At 44.5% G+C, this 21,561-nt stretch overlaps 1 protein-coding gene across 17 annotated transcripts in view; it reads right to left on the bottom strand.

The window, feature by feature from the left end:
* The window catches only part of DOCK9 (dedicator of cytokinesis 9), a 302,147-nt gene that overhangs the window by 163,005 nt on the left and 117,581 nt on the right, over positions 1 to 21,561 (bottom strand). For all 17 annotated transcript variants that reach the window (XM_033177368.1, XM_033177366.1, XM_033177370.1 and 14 more), the window contains exon 2: positions 4,284 to 4,400. In XM_033177368.1, the coding sequence (XP_033033259.1) occupies positions 4,284 to 4,400 (117 nt within the window). The remainder of the gene's footprint in view (positions 1 to 4,283; positions 4,401 to 21,561) is intronic.

The following is a 21,561-nucleotide window of genomic DNA, read 5'->3' as shown; positions in this document are numbered from 1 at the left end:
AAACAATAAGAAAAATAAAGGTTTATTACTCACTGGAAAAAAAATACTCTCCAGTCCCTGTTTTACCCGCACTTTTGAATTTCAGAAATTACCTACTTCTGCCAAACCAAACCGAGTCACAAAAATCATAGTGACTTTCACAAATCTAGTCACTGGGACTGCCACATGTTCCAAACAGTATTAATATTTACTTGATGAATCAAAGAAAAATAACCGAATTCTTGCAAAAATTTTACTAATTAGTAAGGTAAGCAATGGGTATTCAACCCTAGCACCTAGCAAGGAAGGCATTTTGTGCATGTGGAGGTGGGCAGGTGGGTGGGAGGACAGAGGCTCAAAGCCAGCCCTTCTTAGGACAACAGCATGGGGTGGGGGGGACACCTGCAGCACACAAGAAGCCTAAGAAGCAGGTTGTGAAGGGCCAAGACCACATACTCAAGTGTTTATGTGCACAGTGCAGACAGGCAATAGGAAAGCAACGGAGAGAGTAGGGTAAAAAGTTTCTGTGGACTTAAATAGCTTCAGACAATATGGGATTTCAAGTGGTCTCTAAAGGGTAGGAAAGAACTAGAAGAGAAGATCCTGCTGGCAAGGAGAACCATGAAGCCAAAGCAGAGATGGCAGAGATCCCCCAAGCAACAGGATCTGATTCTGCAAAAAGAAGGGCCATCAGCTAGCGACGGCTGCAGGCCCCTTGGTGTTCCTGTCCCTGGGCATGGCGATCACATATACTTTACTTCATTAATATTCCCTTTTTTTTTTGAGATGGAGTTTTCCTCTTGTCGCCCAGGCTGGAGTGCAATGGCACGATCTTTGCTCACTGCAACCTCCACCTCCCAGGTTCAAGCGATTATCTTGCCTCAGCCTCCCAAGTAGCTGGAATTATAGGCGCCGTCACCACGCCTGGCTAATTTTTGTATTTTTAGTAGAGATGGGTTTTGCCATGTTGGCCAGGCTGGTCTCCAACACCTGACCTCAGGTGATCCACCCGCCTCGACTCCCAACATGCTGGGATTACAGGCATGAGCCACCGTGCCTGGCCTACTTCATCAGTATCCAGATGGCTGGGAACTATTATTTTGATTTTTTAAGTTAGTTTGTTTGTTTTGAGATGGAGTCTCGCTCTGTCACCCAGGCTGGAGTGCAGTGACACGATCTTGGCTCACTGCAACCTCCGCCTCCCGGTTTCAAGTGATTCTTCTGCCTCAGCCTCCTGAGCAGCTGGGATTACAGGCATGCACCACCATGCCCGGTTAATTTTTGTATTTTTTAGTAGAGATGGGGGTTTCATCATATTGGCCAGGCTGGTCTCGAACTTCTGACCTCGTGATCTGCCCGCCTCAGCCTTCCAAAGCGCTGGGATTACAGGCGTGAGCCACTGTGCCTGGCCTATTCTTTTGATTTTTAAAAATTCACTTTTACTTCATGTCTCTCTTCTTTGCTGTTGTTGTAGCAAATGCTCTTCAGTCATCCTCAGGCAACTACATGCAACCTGCAAATCTTTTCTCGACACAACTCATTTTCACAGAATATGTAGATGCCTTTAGGATTGGACCAGTAAAGGCTCAAGATCAACATGTGCCTGCTTGAAAAATGTACACGAGCATCACCACTATCCATGCTTATATTTTAGTAAACTGTCATTCCAAATATATTTGGCAGAAATGTACACCAAGTTCTATTATTTTAATAGTTAACTTATATTGCTTAATTATTTAAGTGCAGTAAATCACCCCTCAGCATGTGTTTTGCTGCTGCCATTTCCTAACCAACTTGGTATTACTTTTCCATATGAAATAAAACACTTTTCCCGATCTAATTTGTTCCCTCTGCCTCTAATAATACAATAATTCTGCTCTTATTCTGCGTAAGAAAACAGAGAGAGAAGGAATCTGTGGCACTGCTAAGACCTCTTACTCATCCAGCTAATTAGACAGTTAATAACATCACTGAGACAATTTAACTAGAAAGTACAGAGTACACGGCCTTACCTGGTGAGAAAGCGGGAGTCTACAAGAAAACAAATAATTGTACCCAAACTTCACTGGGGCCCATCACAATTCCTGTGATGAGAATCAAAGCTCAAATTCAAGCTCCTAAATCTCTAGGAAAACTTCCCCCCAAACAGAAAATAATATTTGCTCATCTCCTTAGCCCACAAAATGCTAGTGAGTTCTTTGCCTTTCCTAGAATAGCTGCATCTGGTATCACCAGAGTAGTTAAAAGCAAAGGGGACACAGTAGTTTTCTCAAAGTTTGAACTGTCTGATTCTGCAACTCCTTAAACATCCAGGTATCCTGTTCCCTCGGGATAAGATGATACTCAACTAACTGTATCTTGTTTCTTTGGTTTGTTTCTTAAGCAGTTTTATCTCAGTCATACAAAGACAATTTTTCATTCTAGGTTGCAAACTCAAAACAGTTGTTACTCTAATTAATACCAAGAAGAACACATACTTCATGTTGGGAGAAATTTGAGATAACCTTTAGCTTCCTCAGACAACACTACAGGAAAATCTTGTCAACATGGAGTATAATTTATAATCATTTGATTTTGCTTTTCATTTGTTGCCAAATCATAGGCAAAAGCCATCATTCAGAGGTTCCCATTTATTTGTCCGTTCCTGTGCAGTTTAGTCACATAATGAAGAATGCAAAGCATGGTATTTTTTGGCATGACCTCAACCCATTTACCAGTTACTCTGGCAGCAACACCACATGAATGGTCAATTTCATTCCCATGGGCATTCCTTTTCTGCAGGACAGAGCTAAACAATAATCATTTTGGGGCCCATGTATCCCTAACAAGTTAGAAAGAGTGAACATTTGTGAAAATTCTCACCTCTGTTGTAAGCTGGAGTCTCTCAAATTTGGTAGGGGAAAAACTTCAAGGATCATAATTTAACAATTGCTATTAGCATGGAAGTTTCTAAAGACAATGAAGTATGCACAGAGCTGTATACAGTAAGTTATGTTCTGTGGGGTGGGATTAGAAAGAAGGTGTGGGGAGGCTTTTCATGTCAATTATTTCAATTTTCCCTCTCATTTACCTTTTTGTACATGTATATAACACTTTTGGAATCAAACAACAAAGAATCAGTGAAGCTTAAAACAGTATAAGGCAGCTCAGTTCACAAAAGACATGGCTTAAATGGTAACAGCATCAGGTAGAGAAGCATCCAACTAAGAGCATCAAAGGAGAGAAGAAAGAAGTGCCAGGATTAGGTCCCAGGAGAGCAAGGAAAGTAACCAGAACCTCCAAATGGACCAAGGTGACTTGCTGCAAGGCATTTAACACCACTGGGCTTCCTGGAAGAAGAATGTCCTTCTCACTCCTCAGCAGCCTCACAGCTTCTTGTTAGTCTCTTAACCACAGGCCATAGCCTGAAAGAGCAGCACACAGCAGGAGCTGTGCTGAGTCCTCCACATTTCTTCCAAGGAATAGCACCCACATTACACTAGAGAGGTAAACTTCAGGACATTCCTGGTTAACCTTGAACCCTTTGCTGGGAGTCCACACACAGTGCAGGGTCTCTGAAGGCAGGCTCCCAAAGTGCCATCCTAAAAAAATGCATGACAAAATCTCCCACTGCTGCCCAGCAAAGCCCATCATTAAGATTCTAAGGTACTTGGCCAACAAATCTAAATCAAAACAAGTCTCAAAGACACAAGGGCACTTGTGCCCACTAAATCAGCCCAGACAGAGTATAGCACTTTCACTCAAGACACACACACACACACACACACACACACATTTTTGCATACTTATAATTAATATGCAAAACGAATACCATTAAAAATTATCAACTCGTGAAGGATGCTTGGAAGACTATAAAATAACTTTTCTTTCTTAAATAACATCTTATTTTCATCTTTTAAAAATCACAGTTAGGCCGGGCACGGTGGCTCGTGCCTGTAATCCCAGCACTTTGAGATGCCAAGGCAGATAGATCACTTGAGGCCAGGAGTTCGGGATGAGCCTGGCCACCATGGCAAAACCCTGTCTCTACTAAAAATACAAAAATTAGCCGGGCATGGTGGCTCATGCCTGTAATCCCAGTTTCTCGAGAGGCTGAGGCAGGAGAACTGCTTGAACCCGGGAGGCAGAGGTTGCAGTGAGCCGAGATGGCACCACTGCACTCAAGCCTGGGTGACAGAGCAAGACTGTGTCTTAAAAAAAAAAAATCATAATTAACTAACCAAATAATAAATCAATACATAGAAAAATACTGTTTGTTAACATCAAACACATGGTTCTATGGATAGAAACATAACGTTACTTACCTGAAAGTCATCATAAGGGAAGAGAAGCATCTCCCGTAAACAGTCGTTCAGGATCTGAGTCTTCTTCTGGACGATGACATTTTCATAGTCGAGTGGCTCAATTAGCTTTGGCTTTGCCTGGAAGGTGAAAAGATAAGCAAGACATTCTCATAAACAAATGCCATTTCTTAAGATAAAGAACTTAATATGCTCTACTCTATGTTTTGTATTTTCTACAATTAGAGTATGCTAGTTTTGCTAACAGAAAGAAACAGAAATAAGAGTTGTTTCCAAAGGGACAAAAAAATGCCGGATAGTGTCCTGCTACACAGAGTGATGCTTGTTCAGTTATTTAAGCACAAAGGAAGCTCTGCATTCTGGTGCAGCTTCCAGTCATTTCTTGGGTCATCGCTGACTAGATATGTCCCCTTCCAAGCCTTAGAGTCTGCCAGAGCTGCCCTGATTAGGTGTCCAGCCACGGCCTGGCAGTCAAGGTCAGATGCCCAGAATGGCTCCAGCCACAATACCATCCCTTCTTGGCCCAGGGCCTAAACGTATGCACAGGACTCATTATTTCAGACAAGGCTCCAAGACACCCTTCTCTGAGTCTCAAAATATCCCTCCCTATCCCCAGATACTTATACTTAATATGTAATACCCAAAGGTAGAAAGATAATGAGCTGAGCCCAAACCAGGCAAGCAGCTGGGTCAGAGCCAGGCGGACAGGTACTACTTAAACCGGGGCTCATGGGCGAATCCTAGGGGATGGGGACGTCCATCCCTAGCATGCACTGAGCATGAGAAAGAGGTAACGAGTAATTAGGGAAGAAGAGAATATGGCATTTCTAGCTATTTCCAAAGTTAGATCTCTTGGTTAAAATCCCTTTATCTATCGCCAGTCACTGCCACCTTGTTTATGGCTCACTTTCCACATATGAGGCATTGACTGGGCTAGGTCAGGGATAAAGACACATATTCAACTAACTATATTATAGTATGCCAAATGCTAAAATAGGCATATAGAAGATGTTATCAGAAGTAACTAAGTCCAGGGCGGGCGCAGTGGCTCACGTCTGTAATCCCAACACTTTGGGAGTCCAAGATGGGTGGATCACCTGAGGTTAGGAGTTAGAGACGAGCCTGGCCAACATGGTGAAACCCTTTCACTACAAAAAGTATAAAAATTAGCCATGCGTGGTGGCACATGCTTGTAATTCCAGCTACTCGGGAGGCCAAGGCACGAGAATTGCTTGAACTGGGGAGGCAGAGGTTGCTGTGAGCTGAGATCACGACACTGCACTCCAGCCTGGGTGACAGAGCAAGACTCCATCTCAAAAAAAAAAAGGAACTAAGTCCATTATATCAACAGTTACTAGAAGATTATTTTTGAAACCATAATCATCTGATATACACAATCTCAATAAATGCTTTATGTATTAAAAATGACAGGCCGGGCGCGGTGGCTCACGCCTGTAATCCCAGCACTTTGGGAGGCTGAGACGGGCGGATCACGAGGTCAGGAGATCGAGACCATCCTGGCTAACACGGTGAAACCCGTCTCTACTAAAAAATACAAAAAATTAGCCGGGCGATGTGGTGGGCACCTGTAGTCCCAGCTACTCGGGAGGCTGAGGCAGGAGAATGGCGTAAACCCGGGAGGTGGAGCTTGCAGTGAGCTGAGATCCAGCCGCTGCATTCCAGCCTGGGCCGCAGAGCGAGACTCTGTCTCAAAAAAAAAAAAAAAAAAAAAAAAAAAACGACAATTTGTATATAAGAAGTATATTAAAGATATTTGGTATGTGGCATCTAAATTGGCAATTGTGACTGAGGCTTGCTATTTGTTTCCAAAACCTGTCTCCTTTCCAGTACAGGTGGACCACATTTCCCAGACTCCTCATGGTTTCCTGTGCCCACGTGACTGTCTTCTAACCAATTTTATTCGAGTAGAAAAGATGGGGCCACTGCCTCATCCGGGCCCACAAAAGCCTTCCATGTGGCCCCTCCCCCTTCCCTCTGTAGCCACGCACACAGGATCCAACACTGTACTGGGTGGCCTGAGGAAAGGATGGAGCCTAAGATGGAAAGAGTCTGGGTCCTGAATCCCCTTGCAGAAGACCGCCTGCTCAAACAGGCACTGAAATGCCCCAGGAGCAAGAACTGAAACACCTACTGTGTTCAGCTGCTGAGATTCTGGAGTTGTCTGAAGTAGCAGTCAACTTGCTTTACCTATTATACAGATACATGCTCATATTTAACTCCAATTACTTGATTTAACGAGATTCTACAAAGATGTTTTGACATGCTAAGAAGAAAAGCAATGCCCAAATGAGTACGCAATTATTATAATTAAGTAAAATACGTGTTATGTGGACAGAGACTAAAAATATGCAAAGTCCAAAAAATTAAAGCTATATAGTAAAATGCTGGTAACGGTAAACTGTTTTTACATTCAAAAAAGGCAAAAGAACTTTATACAAATTATTTTTAAATAAGAATTGCCCAGAAAATATTTTTCAAACTATTTTAATTAAAAAAACAGATTCACTCTTTTGTCACACTGCACAGAGTAACCAGTCAATAAATGCTTGTTGGCAAAATGAATGGATGTCGTGATTAATAACATTTTCCCTAGGAACCGTAACCATATTCCTAATAAAACCCAAATATGCACATAACTTTCTAAAATTCCATTACAAAGAGGTCAGATGGACCAATATTGCAGACTGGGAAGACACCATGTTCTCCCTGGCTTACATGGTGGCTACCCCATAACCACGGGCCAGGGGGACTCTTTCATGACAGCCCCAGCTGCCTGCCCAGGCACAGGCACAGCTGGGTGCAGCCCCCTTTGCACACGGCCTTTGGCTCCACTCCCCCTAGGTAAGGCCCATGACTCTTCAGACTGTCAGAAGGCAGAGGTGCACTCTGAGTCCTGGACAGGGAGGGGCGTGGAGGGACACTGCTGAGAATGGGCTGTTCCCAGGTGCCAATGCTATTAGGTTTGGGGTTTTGTTTGACTTTGTTCCTACAGCAGGGCAGTCAGGTGGCTTTCTACAAAGGGCATGCCCTCCAAGAAGCTGGACTGGCATCCCTGTGGGCAGCCGTCTAAAGACTCCTGCTGCCACCCCTTCAGCAGCTTCCCCCCAGTGGGTGGCTCCCTGCCCACCAGCTCCAGCCCACAGCACCTCAGCAACCTTAGCCACCAGCCACCAACCCTGGGCCACAACCACACTCTTCAGCGAGGCCTGAATCTCTGCCTTGGGTAGTGGTGAGAGGCTCTTCCCAGTTTGTTCCTTCCTTGGGGATCTCTGTTCCCGCATTTACTCTTCTTGTATCCTTACAGCAGGAGTTGGAAACTCTTTCTGTAAAGGACTTTGCCAGCCTTACAGTTTCTGTCACAACTGGTAAACTCTGCCATTGCGGCGCAAAAGCAGCCACAGACAATAAGTACACACATGGGCATGGCAGTATTACAATAAAACTTTATTTATAAAAACAGGCAGCAGCCAGATTTTGCCCAAGGGCACAGCCTGATTTAGAGTTATCTTTACCCCCTAATAAATTCCCTTTCACCAATTTAGTAATTCTTTATATTAATTTTCCATGTTCAATTACTGATGTGTTTCCTGTCTCTGGACATATAAGATACATACATGTTTACAACTCTTAATGTATTTAATGATTTTTTTGCACCTATCTGAATAAACTTGGGTTGCTTAAAATGTTTGATAATAAAAATATTCATGGGTCAGTTTCATGTACTTAGGGCACCAAATAATACTTTAATTAGATGAATTTCTGTTTCCCCTCAAGGTGTATCTTGGAGGTATCCTAATGAAAGGATGCAACGTTGTGGCTGCTATCTTGCTTTTGTGTGACAAAGTGTAACTTTCAAGGTGTTTTCACTGAACACAATTACCACTCAACAACTGAGGCTGGAAACTGAGGATCCCAAGTTGAGCTAATTGCTACAAGTGTCCCACCAAGTACCCAGCAGGACTGGATTGGGACAGAACGCAGTCTTCTGTTAAACAGAACTCTTTCTTCTCCTATACTAGGCTACCCTTTGAACAATGTGTGCTTAGCAATACTCAGCCATAGTAAATGTGTGAAGGAGAGTTTATAAGCCAACATTTCTGTTAAAGACTGGTCATGCAGTACCATGACCAGGAAAACTCATGGTACTGATTAAACAATAAGAGAAATCTCATGGAGGATTAACATGTATCAGGGACTGCGAAAATTTTCAACTTGTACAAACCCTAACTCAGGTCACTTAATGAAAGAACTCCTAGTGACCTCATAGGGCAGAGGTCTTTAGCAGCTGCTGGAAGCACTTCCGGGACACATGACTGATTCCAGGACACATGACTCACTCCCTAGCATGGGAGTGGTTCACATGCTGCCTAAGTTAAGAACAAGGCAAAAAGCTCTTGCTTCAAATACAAATACCAGGCTTAATGCCTCCCTTCTACAGGTGTCCTTTGATGGGGAAAAGAAAGAAACCATCAGAGGAGAAAGGCTGGAGATTGGAAACTGGTGAGGGAGAGAGGGAAAGGGAACAGAAGGAGATGCAGGGGAGGAAAAGGAAAAGAGAGGCAGGGATGGAGGCACCCTGGGGAGGAAACCAAAGACAGAAATGGCAGAAGAAAGGGGCTTAGGAGACTTGGAGGTGGATCTGTGGGAAGTCACACCACTGCATCCACTAAATTGTGGGTTAAGAGGATAATTGCCTATTTTCAACTCTTTTTAAACTATGATTCACTGGTGGCAGCTGTTCACTGTTCTTCAGCCCTGCTAAGCTTTTCCAGGTGCTGGTGGGACATGGAGGCGGGGACAGCCCACAAGGGTAAGGAACTGATTGGCCTGCGACATGATTAGTGACAAGAAGGTCACACTAACAGCAAAATGATGTAGGCTAATTACCAGACTGCCGGTTCCTGCTATTATTTGTAAGAATGAGGCTTGGCACAGATCTGGCACACAGCCTTGGTTTTAAAGCTATCACAACATGCTCAAGTTCAATTCTTCCCCTGGTGACAGACTTCCAAGGGAGAAGTTCTTAATTTTCTGTTTTCAAAAGAAAACCAGAATTACCCAAATTGACCATGGTTGTTGGTGGAGCTGCTCTGGAGCCATCAGCACTATCGTGTTTTGAAACCCTGAGAAGTCATCAGTTTGAACTGTGAATATTTCAGGATGCTGTTTTTCCCTAAGCATGGTGGGGCCTGGCTGACTCCCAAGCCCACGACATTCAGAGCATACACACTGGTGACTGCTGCTTTTATAGTGTATAAAAATCTAACTTGGTCTATACACAAGTCCTCCAGCTTTCCGCATCATGTGGAGGAGCAAGTCCTTATCTATGAACATTCATTCCTCAGGCTTCCTGTGAAATCAGAAAGGGAGAGGGCAGCAGTACTTTCAGTCCACAAATAGTCCACAACAGTGGTTCTGAAAGTGGGCTCCCAGCAACTGGTGATTCAGCATCGCCTGGGAACTGGTTACACACACAAATTCTGAGGCCCCAGTCCAGAGCTGAGTCAGGAGCTCCAGGAGCAGGGACCAGTTACCTATGCTTGAACACGCTCTCCAGGGGATGCTGGAAAATCCCTGATCGATCATGATGCCCCAGGAGCTACATTAGAATTTTCAATTTCAGGGAGGAGGAAGAAACAAGGCCGGTCCCGAGCCTCCTCAAGGTTACAGACCCCTTTGAGAGCCTGGATCCCCTCCCCCACGAAAACTGTATACATTCTTTGCTTTCTATGATTGTATACACAGCTTCGAGGGGAGGGCTGTAATTCCCTGGAAAGTGGTCATGTGGAACTGAGTCGAAGAAGCCCTGGGCTAGTGGAAGAGCCAGGCCTGTAAATATTTAGCTGAATGTAAAGAGAGGTACTGGGAGAAGTGAAATGCAGAGCTAAGGTCAAGCCCATTGCCCTCCATGGCCTGTGAAGTTTCTTCACTTTACTAAGGAAGGAATGCTTGGAGAGAGCGAAGAAGAATGAGAATTCTTCAGGTGGACAAAAGCCTACCCTGACAACAGAGCCCTGCCTTAGCTAGGCAGATGCAAGGTTTCCAGTCTCATGGTAAGCCCGGGGGCCCAGCAAAGAGGCAATGCTGCATCCACTGTTTCTGACACCAGCCAGCTCCAGTCACTCCCTCTACAGGGATAATGTGCCCCTCCCACCTCTACACCTGTCACAGTCCTACAGCCCCTTGGCCGACGGTCTACAAAGAAAGCAAATGTGGCAATGTGGCAAAAAAGTTAAAGCAGAGCTGCTCTAGCCCCAGGCAGGCATACAGCACTTCACACAGAACTGGGGCACTACCTCCCTCTTCCCCACAAAGGTGGCCTTTGGCGCCTTGCTGCCACATCCTTACTTAGCAGCAGTCCTGGGATGCCTCTCATGACAGTCCTTGGCTTGCTGTAACCTGTGAACGCTCAGCTCCACTATCAGTGCCTCAGGGCAGGGCTGAGTCTTGTTATCTTTGCCACCCTCAGCATCCCACTCAGGCCCCAGCGACACGTCCTGTGAGGCTAACAGAGCTTGCCAGTGGTTCTTGTACAGTTCCATTGTTGCTGGGCACCTTGGCTTAGAAGATTTCCAGGAATGTGCCTGCTGTGTCCAGCCAATGTCACGACACAGAGAATGGGAGGCCCTGTCACAATTCAGACATGTTCTAAGGTATGTGGCCCCAGGACTACTTGGCGGTATGTAAGATTAGCCATTGCACCAACTAAGAATGCCCCCAAACTGCGTTGCTCACATACAAAAGAAACCTAACAGAAGGTTTTCCAATCCTAAAAATTCCTGTGACATTCCCAGATGTTGTGGAACTAGAAGAAACTTTTCTAAACTCTCAACAATAAAATATAAATTTGGACTAATCACGCCAAGGGAAACACTGATCTGTTCTTGCGATGAAGAATGATAATACAAAATCATGATCATGTGAAGAGGCAATAAAAGAATATGAAGCCCCAAAACTGTAGGGAAGAAGTATGGAGGTGTATCAAGAGGTTCATTGATAAAAATGTGCTGTTTCCCTGGATTTCTGGTGTTTATGGCTTGGATTAGCTTTTTAAAATTTATTTCTTTTTAAATTCTAAATAAATGTTCATCTCCATGCCTTATTTTGTTTTCAAATGTTGAATTACTTTTCTTAAAGAAGGGCCCTAAAATTCTATAAGCTTTGTCCCTCACAAAACCTGACTCTGCCCTAATAGGGTCATGTCTCCACATGAATGCTGAAGAGGATGGTAGCATGGTAAGGAAAGCCGAGCTGTGCAGTCACCTGGGGCTGTGGCTGGACTCAACTAGGTCAATGCATGGAAAAGGCAGAACCTTGCAAACTGTAAACACGTATTATAATAAATTGAGTTATTCATACTATTAAATATGTTGCTTGCAATGACAGGTTGTTTTTTGTTTTTTAAATTTTTTTTTATTTTTTATTTTTTTCAGACGGAGTCTCGCTCTGTTGCCCAGGCTGGAGTGCAGTGGCGCAATCTTGGCTCACTGCAAGCCCCGCCTCCTGGGTTCACGCCATTCTCCTGCCTCAGCCTCCCGAGTAGCGGGACTACAGGGGCCCGCCACCACGCCCGGCTAATTTTTTTTGTATTTTTAGTAGAGACGGGGTTTCACAGTGTTAGCCAGGATGGTCTCGATCTCCTGACCTCATGATCTGCCCACCTCGGCCTCCCAAAGCGCTGGGATTACAGGCATGAACCACCACGCCCGGCGCATGACAGGTTTTTTAAAGAAAAAAAAACTTTCCTCGACCTCCAGAAACATACAAAATAAAACAGGCAATAATGGCAGGGACATGCACAAAGGAAGACAAATAATGACCCAACATAGAGAAAACTGCATCGCAGACACTGAAATTCAGGGGCTGAGCCCAAAGGAAACAGACAGCTGCTTATACTGTAGACGGGACTGAGTATTGCTGCGGTGTGTGCCAGGGAGGATGGAGAAGAACCACAGCTGCGGGTGAGTGATAGAGGAAAGCACTCCTGACCCCCTCCCATTAGGGCAGCTCCATGACAGCAGCAGGATCTTGGATTGTGAGGAAGACAGCAGGCAGGCAGGACACCCCATGGGACACCGCTCACAGAGAGTTATGTGGCATGATCAGAGTGGTTGGGGAGAAAGAGCTCCTCATCTCAAGGGACAACATGGACACAGGTGAGCCACTGATACCAAGGCCCTGCCAGTCCCCATGGCAGCGGACAGCATGGCGCACCTCTAGCAATCACACTTCCCTACACCGCCCATGGGGGCCAGAGAACAGGACCCCACAAGGCCCCACCATGACCCCCCACCCTTCAATCTCTCAGAACTCCCTCCCTCCCACAGCATTTGCTGCTTAGGGTCTGGCGGCCCAACATCATGCAAATTGAAATTCCAGATCAAAAGGCAATCAGAAGCAGGAAATGTTCTCAGTGCCAGGAAAATGAGATTCCTCTGGATCCAGCAGACCTGCACAATGTTAGCCCACAAACTGAGTTCAGTTCTTGCCAAACATGTACAAAACCTCAAAAATCATGGGAAGAGCTAAGCTCCGAAGAGCAAAGCAATTTCACTGCTCTTGCCTCAGACGTGATAGCTTCAAATGAACTTTCCAGTCATTTCTTGTCCTTGTGTCTCTGGTGATTAAATGTTAACAAGAGCTGAAATCCCGAATGCCACTTCTTGAAATAGCAAACTAAATGGCAACTCTTGGAGCTATTTTAAGAAATGAGAAATTTGTCATTTCTGCTTATAAAGAATTTAGGACTTCCTTGATTTATCTGCATGGCTATAAAAGCTACTTGATAGGCTGAGATAAAGTTGGTCCATTTTCAAAGCGCTTCTCAACGTTGCCACCAGGACACCAGTACTGTTGCTGGGGATGGGAATGGGCAGATGGCAGCTTGCAACAGAAAGGGGCTTCTGAAGCCACGTGCTCACAAGTGTGGGCCACACGAGCTTTCCTGCACTCCCGTCGTGCACACGACTCTCATTACTTAACCTCACCAGGAACTTCTTGAAGTTGTCAAATTTGCAGGAAGGATCCTCATTTTCCTATAAGTAGAGTGGGCACAGGAAAATAACAGCCGCCTCCCTTCCTTGTGTACACATGGGATGAGCAGTATGAGTTCCCTCTCTCCACAGGTATTTACTGAGCTGGTTCACATGCACTGTGCCAGAGACATCAAGATAAAAAGAACACAGTCCCACCCCAGGGAGCTGGCAGTCAGAGGGAAGGCACATGTGTGAACAATCAGCAGAATGAATGACAGCAGCAGGGACCAGGACTGGCATCTGGCCCACTAGAAGGAACCCAGCCTCTGCTCAGCTAGATTATAAGCTCCATGAGGGCAAGACAGCCCTATTGTATTCCCTGCTGTCTCCAGCACCTAGAACAGCACCCAGCATAGCAGAAGCATTCAATAACTGTGTGTTGGATGACCCCAGTGATGTGGGGTACTTCTTAAAGGAGGTTCCTGGAGCTGCTCAACGAGATGAACAAGCCAGCCAGGATTCAAGGCCGATTGAGGATTCCCTGCAGAGAAAATTGAGACACCAGGGAGCATGTGTCTGGATGGAAGTAGATTCTGTAGGGCCTGAAACATATACAATTACAGTGAGGAAAACAAACAAACAAACAAACAAACTAAAAAATATAAAATTGCTAGAATCTCTTCCACTGCCTTGAAAGGGATCTTGACACTTAAGCTTCATGCGCTTCATGCTAAATTCTCCCTGAGCATGGTGAGTTCTGGAACCAGCAAGGAGTTTGGAATAGCTGGATAAGGGTGCACAAAGGGGGCGTGGGGTCCCAGCTCCACAGGTGCTCTAGCACCACTGAAAATCCAAGGTCATGGGGAAAACTATACTTAGGAGAAAGCCCTTCTGAAAAGAGACTCCACACAGCTGCTACCTGAGGTGAGCAGTGGGCCTCCCAGATGGACGTGCTCAAGGAGCACCGGATGGGCCAGTGCCCTCCCACTCTGCTTCCTCTGCAAGGGTGGATAACACTGGAGTCAGACAGCAACACTCCTCACAAAGACCCCTGCTCCACCTTCGCCCATACAGCCCTCAGTCTCTCCTCTAAAGTAAGCAAATATTGGAATAGTGTTCATTTGAGCTAATCAATAATTAGCTCACGTGGGGCACCTACATGTGCCAAAGCCTGCAGGGAGAGACGAGGCCAGAGTGGCAGGTAGAGCCACAGTAGGAAGGGCCCTCAGGAAGCCAGCAAACAGGAGGAGAAGCTGAGAGACACAGAGGTAGGTCCCATGTCCTCCTGCAGTGGAAGGAAGATGCCCTCCATTAGCTTGTCACAGACATGCTCTTCTGTCCCTAACTCAGGACATTACAACTAGGAGATGGTGATAATCAAGATAGAATCCCACTCTCATTCAGTAGTATATGTTCTTCTCCAGACGCTCATGAGTGTCTGTAGGAATAGTGATCTAGAAGCTGTTTGAAAGCATGCTTTTTAAAAGGTACTACAGGTGCAGTAATATGGCTTAAAAGCTTTTATCTAGCACTACAAGCTTGTGCAAACATCAGAACATGAGATTATCCAGTCCAGTCTTCTCATTTTACACATTGGGAAACCCAGGAGCCTGGGAGTTTAGGGACTATCCTGGGGTCCCAGGAGGAACCTCCTGAGCCCTGGCCCAGGATCTTGTCTCAGCCCCTACTAAAACGATGCCTACATTTTAATTTTGCACTTTCATTGACAATGTGCATACACATGTAATCTAAATACTGGAGGAAAAAGGAAACCTTATCTAAACTTACATTTAGAAATAAGCTCAAAAGCAGTTAATGCTTTGGAGAATATTTGGAAGAATGCATAAGAAACACCAAACTCCCAGACATCTAAATATATTTTTCATGCTCCATTGTGGTGTTATCCTAAGAACAGACTAATACCAACAATTAGACATTTGTGAATTCAGTTTTTTATATTATAAACACTAACGCAATGTTGTTAAACAGCAGTTATACAGATTTGACAAATCTGACAAAATCTGATTTTGTCAAATCAATAGCACCTGAAATGGGTAAGAGAAAAATGATAATAGAAATGGAAATCATAAGAAAGACAGAAATAATAATACCAATTAAGGAAAACCTACACAACTCCTCCAGCCTGCCATCAGCTGTGCTCGCTGGGGATGCTGCCGAGAATGTCAATGAGGAGAGGAAGACAATACAGGAATTTAGGAGACTTCTCCACGTCCTGTGCCCAGGGAGTCACATGAGGAGAGAGCTAGGTGGGACGGGAGCAGGTCCCCTGCAAGTGCAGTGCTTCACGTGTCTTCTCCCTACCCTGATACCGGCATGGGCCAACTCCAGGCCAGGAAGGGTGAAAAGGGAACAGAGTGAGAACCAGGTAGAGCACCTGCGGTGAGCCCAGCATGTGTCTCTCACACACATACAGTAGTCTTGACTTCTAATTCTGCCTATTTTTTTCACATGTGAAAAGAAACAAACTTAAAAAACAAAAAGATGTGCTACCATAGTTGTATAAATAATTCTATATCTCAAATCTAGACTGTAGACTCTTCCAGGCATTTTTCTTCCTTTTTTAGCATTATGACCTAAAATTGTTAGTTCTTCCTAGGTCAATAAAAACTATTTTTGGAATTCTGAAATGAAGAGGGCAAGTAATTAAGCTAAAAGGCTCTAAAAGCCAGATTTAGTCAGATTTCAAAACAACTTACTTTAAGCTACTTATTTTAAGATATTGGGGATAGGGAATGGAATATTCATAAGTAGTTCACAAAACAGTTTCTGCAGACTCCACTGCCAGGCAGGCAGTATAGACACAGGTATACGGGGGTTCATTACATCAGTACAATGGTTCTCTAAGTTTGGTCCTGGGCCAGCATCAGCATCACCTGGAACATGTTAGAAACACACATTCTGGCTCAAGCCTGCACTTTGGGAGGCCGAGACGGGCGGATCACGAGGTCAGGAGATCGAGACCATCCTGGCTAACACTGTGAAACCCCGTCTCTACTAAAAAAATACAAAAAAACTAGCCAGGCGAGGTGGCGGGCGCCTGTAGTCCCAGCTACTCGGGAGGCTGAGGCAGGAGAATGGCGTAAACCCGGGAGGCGGAGCTTGCAGTGAGCCGAGATCCGGCCACAGCACTCCAGCCTGGGCGACAGAGCGAGACTCCGTCTCAAAAAAAAAAAAAAGAAGCACACATTCACGCCAGGCCCACGGAGTCCGAAGCTCTGGGGTTGGGGCCTCACGGTCTGTGTTAACAAGCCCTTCAGATGATTCTGGTGCCCATTCATGTTTGAGAACCACCACTAGTCCATCTACTTTTGTGTATGTTTGAGAATTTCATATTAAAACGTATTCTCAAAAAAATCCTGGCTTCACTGCCTATTGGCTATGTGGGCTTTGGACAAGTTGCTTATTTAACCTTTTAATCTCCATACTGGCATCTAAAGATGGGAAAAGTCATAATTTCTGTTATCATTATCACCAGGTTCTTGACAGGGTTCAATATGTAGTGTCTGGACAGAGCACGAACTTACCCAATGGTGGTGGTGGGGACCATACATAGTTATGTGTAGTTCACATTCAATAGAATTTTAGCCCCTATAACACACATACTTTTGCTGAATGACTCGCATACTGTCTCATTAAACCTTCCCACCACTGTATGGTTGCATCAACACCACTTCACTGATGAGGAAACTGACGCTTAGAGGAATTTAGATGGTTTATTGAAGGTCACACAGATGGTGATCCTTGGGTCTCCTGGCCCCAAGACCAGGACCTTCCCCATCACACATGAACAGTAAGCATGATAGAATTTCAGATTTCTAGAACCAGAAGTGCCTCTCCAATGCTTCTGTTCCTCTTTATATGAGAAATGCTGAACATTGTTCCACACGGGGATGCCTCAGGCTCCACGTCACCAGGGAAGAGGGAAACTCTCCCTACTCTGAGATCTGCCAGGCACTGAACTACCCAGGCTTTACAATCTCACTACAGCAGAGATAAAAAGTAGAGTCCCTTCCAGGAAAAAATCATTTTCCACTTCAAAAATATTAAAAATCATACTCCAAAATACTTAATCTTTCCAAAGAACCAGGTTTAAATGCCTTGACACATATTAATGCCATTAAGTAGTATGTAATATATATTACCATCAAATATTTCAAGGCATGACCTTTGTAAGGAAAACTCACATTTAAATCATGTATTTTTTTTCCTACAGAAAAAAAATCACCAATATTTTTCCTTATCCAGTGACTCCCCCACAAAATGACAGCTTTTTAGTTTGAGGCTTTTAAGCTAAAGAATGTGTAAGTATAAACCTGCACTGATCAATATGGTAGCTACTAGCCACAGGTGACTACTGAGCACTTAAAATGTGACGATACTAAATTCAGATGTGCTACAGGCATAAAACAGACACCAAAGGTCAATGACGTCTGACAAATGAAATATAAAATACCTTGATTTTTTAAATAAGAATTCAAAATTGAAATAGTAATATTTTGGAAATATTGGGTTAAAATTATATTACTAAAATTAGTTACACCTGTTTCTTTTTACTTTAACTTGGCTACTAGAAAATTTTAAATTTGGCCGGGCGTGGTGGCTGCATATAATTCCAGCACTTTGGGAGGTTGAGGCGGGGGGGAGGGGGGCGGGTATCACTTGAGGCCAGGAGTTCAAGACCAGCCTGGCCAACATGGTTCACCCCGTCTCTACCAAAAATACAAAAACCAGCCAGGTGTGGTGGCACACACCTGTAATCTCAGCTACTCAGGAGGCTGAGGCACGAGAATTGCTTGAACCCGGGAGGCGGGGGTCGCAGTGAGCTGAGATCACTCCACTGCACTGCAGCCTGGGTGACAGAGTAAGACTCTGTTTCAAAAACTAACAGAGAAGAAATTATAGATATTGTTCATGTTATATTTCTACTAGACAGCACTACTATAGACTGTAAGAAATTTTAATATACAGGTAATTTTTTAAACTTCATGGCAAAACAAAGGACAGTCCACTTCCTGAAATTTTTACTTGGGCAGACAAGAGTTAGGAAACAACACCACATGAGAGATAAAAGTTAGGTCTAGTCTTGGTTCTATAAAGCAGTGGACCACATTCTCCTGTGACTTCAATAGGCCCCACCTTTCTGAACTCTTTCTCCCTGGAAGAGCCATCTTCTTTGCCTGTCATCTTGTGGATCTCCACCTTTTCCAGATATAATCAATTTACTGAGAAGCTGGTGTGATAATGTCACACGGTGATTTTTCCAAGTGTACTATGACCATCAAAGATGATGTTAGAGTTTCAGGTACGACTGCCAGGAAGAAGAGGTACTGATAACAGAAAGGGGTGCTGGCTAAGAGAGGAACAAGAAGGAGTTTGACACTGGGAACCTATGTTTGCACTTCTGTGCACAACAGTACTCTGATAAAATGTTCACCAACTTTTTAATAGAGATCAAAATCACAGATGCACAGGAGAGTAAAGAGGCATGATATCCACATCACATGTAAGTCAAGCAAGTACCTCTACTTGCATCCCTTTCTACTTTTTGGCAATTCAAGACATTTGGTTATTGGTGGCTAAACCTTTGCAGGTGGAAGAGAGGCGAATGAAAATGTGAATGATTCTCAGATCTAGTCTTTCCTGTAGGCCCTTTCTGCAACCTTTTTTTGCCTACACATTCCCCAAAGAATCACCAGGACCATGCTGAGAAGCAGGAGGAGAAAACAAACAAACAAACAAACAAAACCTTTCACATTATATCAGAGATTGAATACAAAGAAAACAAAACCACTCGGGTGGTTCCTGTTAGGCAGAAGCCCTGTTAGTGAGGGAGACTGGAGTACAAACCTTCACTACAACAAAGCAGAGATGCCTGACAACAAGCTGGAACGATGACGCCACGATGGGCTACAGGAGCACACAGTCTTCTGGGAAATGTGTGGAGAGGGTTTGTAAAGGTTTCCCAAAGAAGCTGGCATGTGAGCTGGGGCTTGAAGCATAAATGAGGATTTTATCCTTTTATCCAGTGCAGTACATGCCAGGCAAAGGCAGAGCTGTGCCCAGGTGTGAAAGCACCCCAGGTGGAAGGAAGGCTGGAAAGCCGGGGTTAGGGCACATTTTGGAGGCTGCAGGAGATAAGGTTAGCAGGCAAATTCAGGGTCAGCCTCTGCGAATCAAGGAAGCCATGCTTGCTTTCTCTGTAAAGGAAGAGTCAGAGAAGGCTTTTAAGCAGATAATTAACAAATATCTCTGTGGGCTGTGTTGTTTTGTGTTTTGTTTTTGAGACAGTTTCGCTCTGATGCCCAGGCTGGAGTGCAGTAGCTCCACCATAGCTCACTGTAACCCCGAACTTCTGGGTTCAAGCAATCTTCCCACCTTATCTTCCCAAATAGCTAGGACTACAGGTCTGCCCCACTAAGCTGGGTTAATTTTTTTATTTTTTATTTCTGTAAAGACAGTGTCTTGCTATGTTGCCTAGGCTGGTCTCAAACTCCTGGCCTGGAGCAGTTCTCTCACCTCAGCCTCGCAAAGTGCTAGGATGACAGGTGTGAGCTACCATGCCCCACCTGTCTCTGCATTTTAGAAAGAGTGGTCTGATAGCACAATGCAGCATGGCTCAGCGTAAGAAAAGACAGAATGTGGTAGTGGAACAGGCAGTCCAGAGAACCTTCAGAGATGGGGGATCTGGAGGGCAGCCACTGCTACAACCTCTGTCTGATATGCAATGCAGTCCTGGCTTAGAAATGCCAAGTGAGCCTCCTGTGAGTGTGTGCTGGTTCTCTGCACCACTCGCTGCTGCCTTTCCCTTGGCAGTGACAACTCTCCATATTAAGGAGATCCCAAAGCAGAATACGAGACTGGCTCCTCCCCAGGAACCTGGCAGAGCCCTTGAGATCCACTGGTAAGTGGCACTTACACTTGTCAGGAAAGGGAGCGCTGAAAATTTCCAAAGCCTCAAAATGTCATTCTAAAAGAGACTTAGCACTAGTATATCACATTACAGGGTATTTCAAACTTCTGGAAAGTTGGGGGAAAACTATAATTTCCAATCCTTCTTGGTTCTAAAAGTATCCTCACAGTCATATGCTATCTGTAGGCCGGAGCCGGGTTGTCTTGTTATCTCCTGCCTAGAGTGCCCTGCTAACTCCAAATTTTTGATTCATTTCCAGGTGGCCAACCCATTCCCTTGGTCTTACTTCTTACACTAGGTGGAATTCCAAGATCCCATTTTGTAGCTCCAACAACTCAAAAGCCAAACAATTTTGAATAAACAAAGCTTAAAACCTGAAACTAAAACTCCACAGTCCTAAACCTGACTCCATCCCAGGTTATTCTGAGATCACAGATGCTAACACTGGAACTTGAGTCCTAGACCTTAGAGATTATGTATGACAGGCTCCTCATTTTACAGATAAGAAAGCTGAAGCCCAGGAGGGTGGCAATCTGCAGAGATTGAGAGGCAGATGCAGGATCAAAATCAGGTCTCTGGTCTCTTGGCCCACCCGTGCCACCAGCCAGATGGACATTGTTCTGCAGCCTCATGTTTAGCTGCTACCTTTCCAAGAGTAGAGCACACCTGCACAAATGGCAGCCTCTGCAAACACTATGGGGACTACAGTGCCCATTTTACTAATTAGGGAGTAAACATTTCAGGATTAACCTGGGTCATGCTATAAATTTTTTAAAAAGGAAAATAGGGAGGAAAACAGGATGCCTCCAGACTCTTAGACCCTCACCAGTCTATGCTCCTATGTAATTTTCTGGGAAGATAATAAAATGTAACACCCAAGGTAAGAGGGACTCCTCATGGCAGCTCTACTTCATTCATATTTCTGAGTTCTTCACATGACCACCATTGTCTTCATGCTATTCGACCACTGTTGGTTGTCACTTATAAACTGGCCTTTCTCTAACAATTGTTAAGTTTTTAAGGGCAGTGTGTTTTTCCTTTCTTGTTCATCGTTACAGTCTCAATGCTAAGGTCAAGTGAATATGTTCTTTTTTGTTCATGAATCATGCATATGTGTCCAGGTATGGATTTTAGAAAACCTGACCCAAAGTCTACAATCTTGGCTCTGCCATTTATTGAATGTGTAACTTTGAGCAAGTTGCCTAACTTCTCTATGCTCAGTTTCCTCTTTTGAAAAAGAATAGAGCCTGCATTCTAGAGTTGTGAGGATTAATTGAATAACATTTTACAGGCATAAAACAGTTCCTGGCACACAGCAGGGCAACATATAAGTAGTGGCTATTTTTATTATTAC

This window comes from Trachypithecus francoisi, unplaced genomic scaffold (assembly GCF_009764315.1).
Source record: "Trachypithecus francoisi isolate TF-2019V2 unplaced genomic scaffold, Tfra_2.0 Lachesis_group18, whole genome shotgun sequence".
Classification (NCBI taxonomy): domain Eukaryota; kingdom Metazoa; phylum Chordata; class Mammalia; order Primates; family Cercopithecidae; genus Trachypithecus; species Trachypithecus francoisi.
Note: the sequence above shows the minus strand (reverse complement) of the source record. Positions and strands in the feature narration are given on the sequence as shown.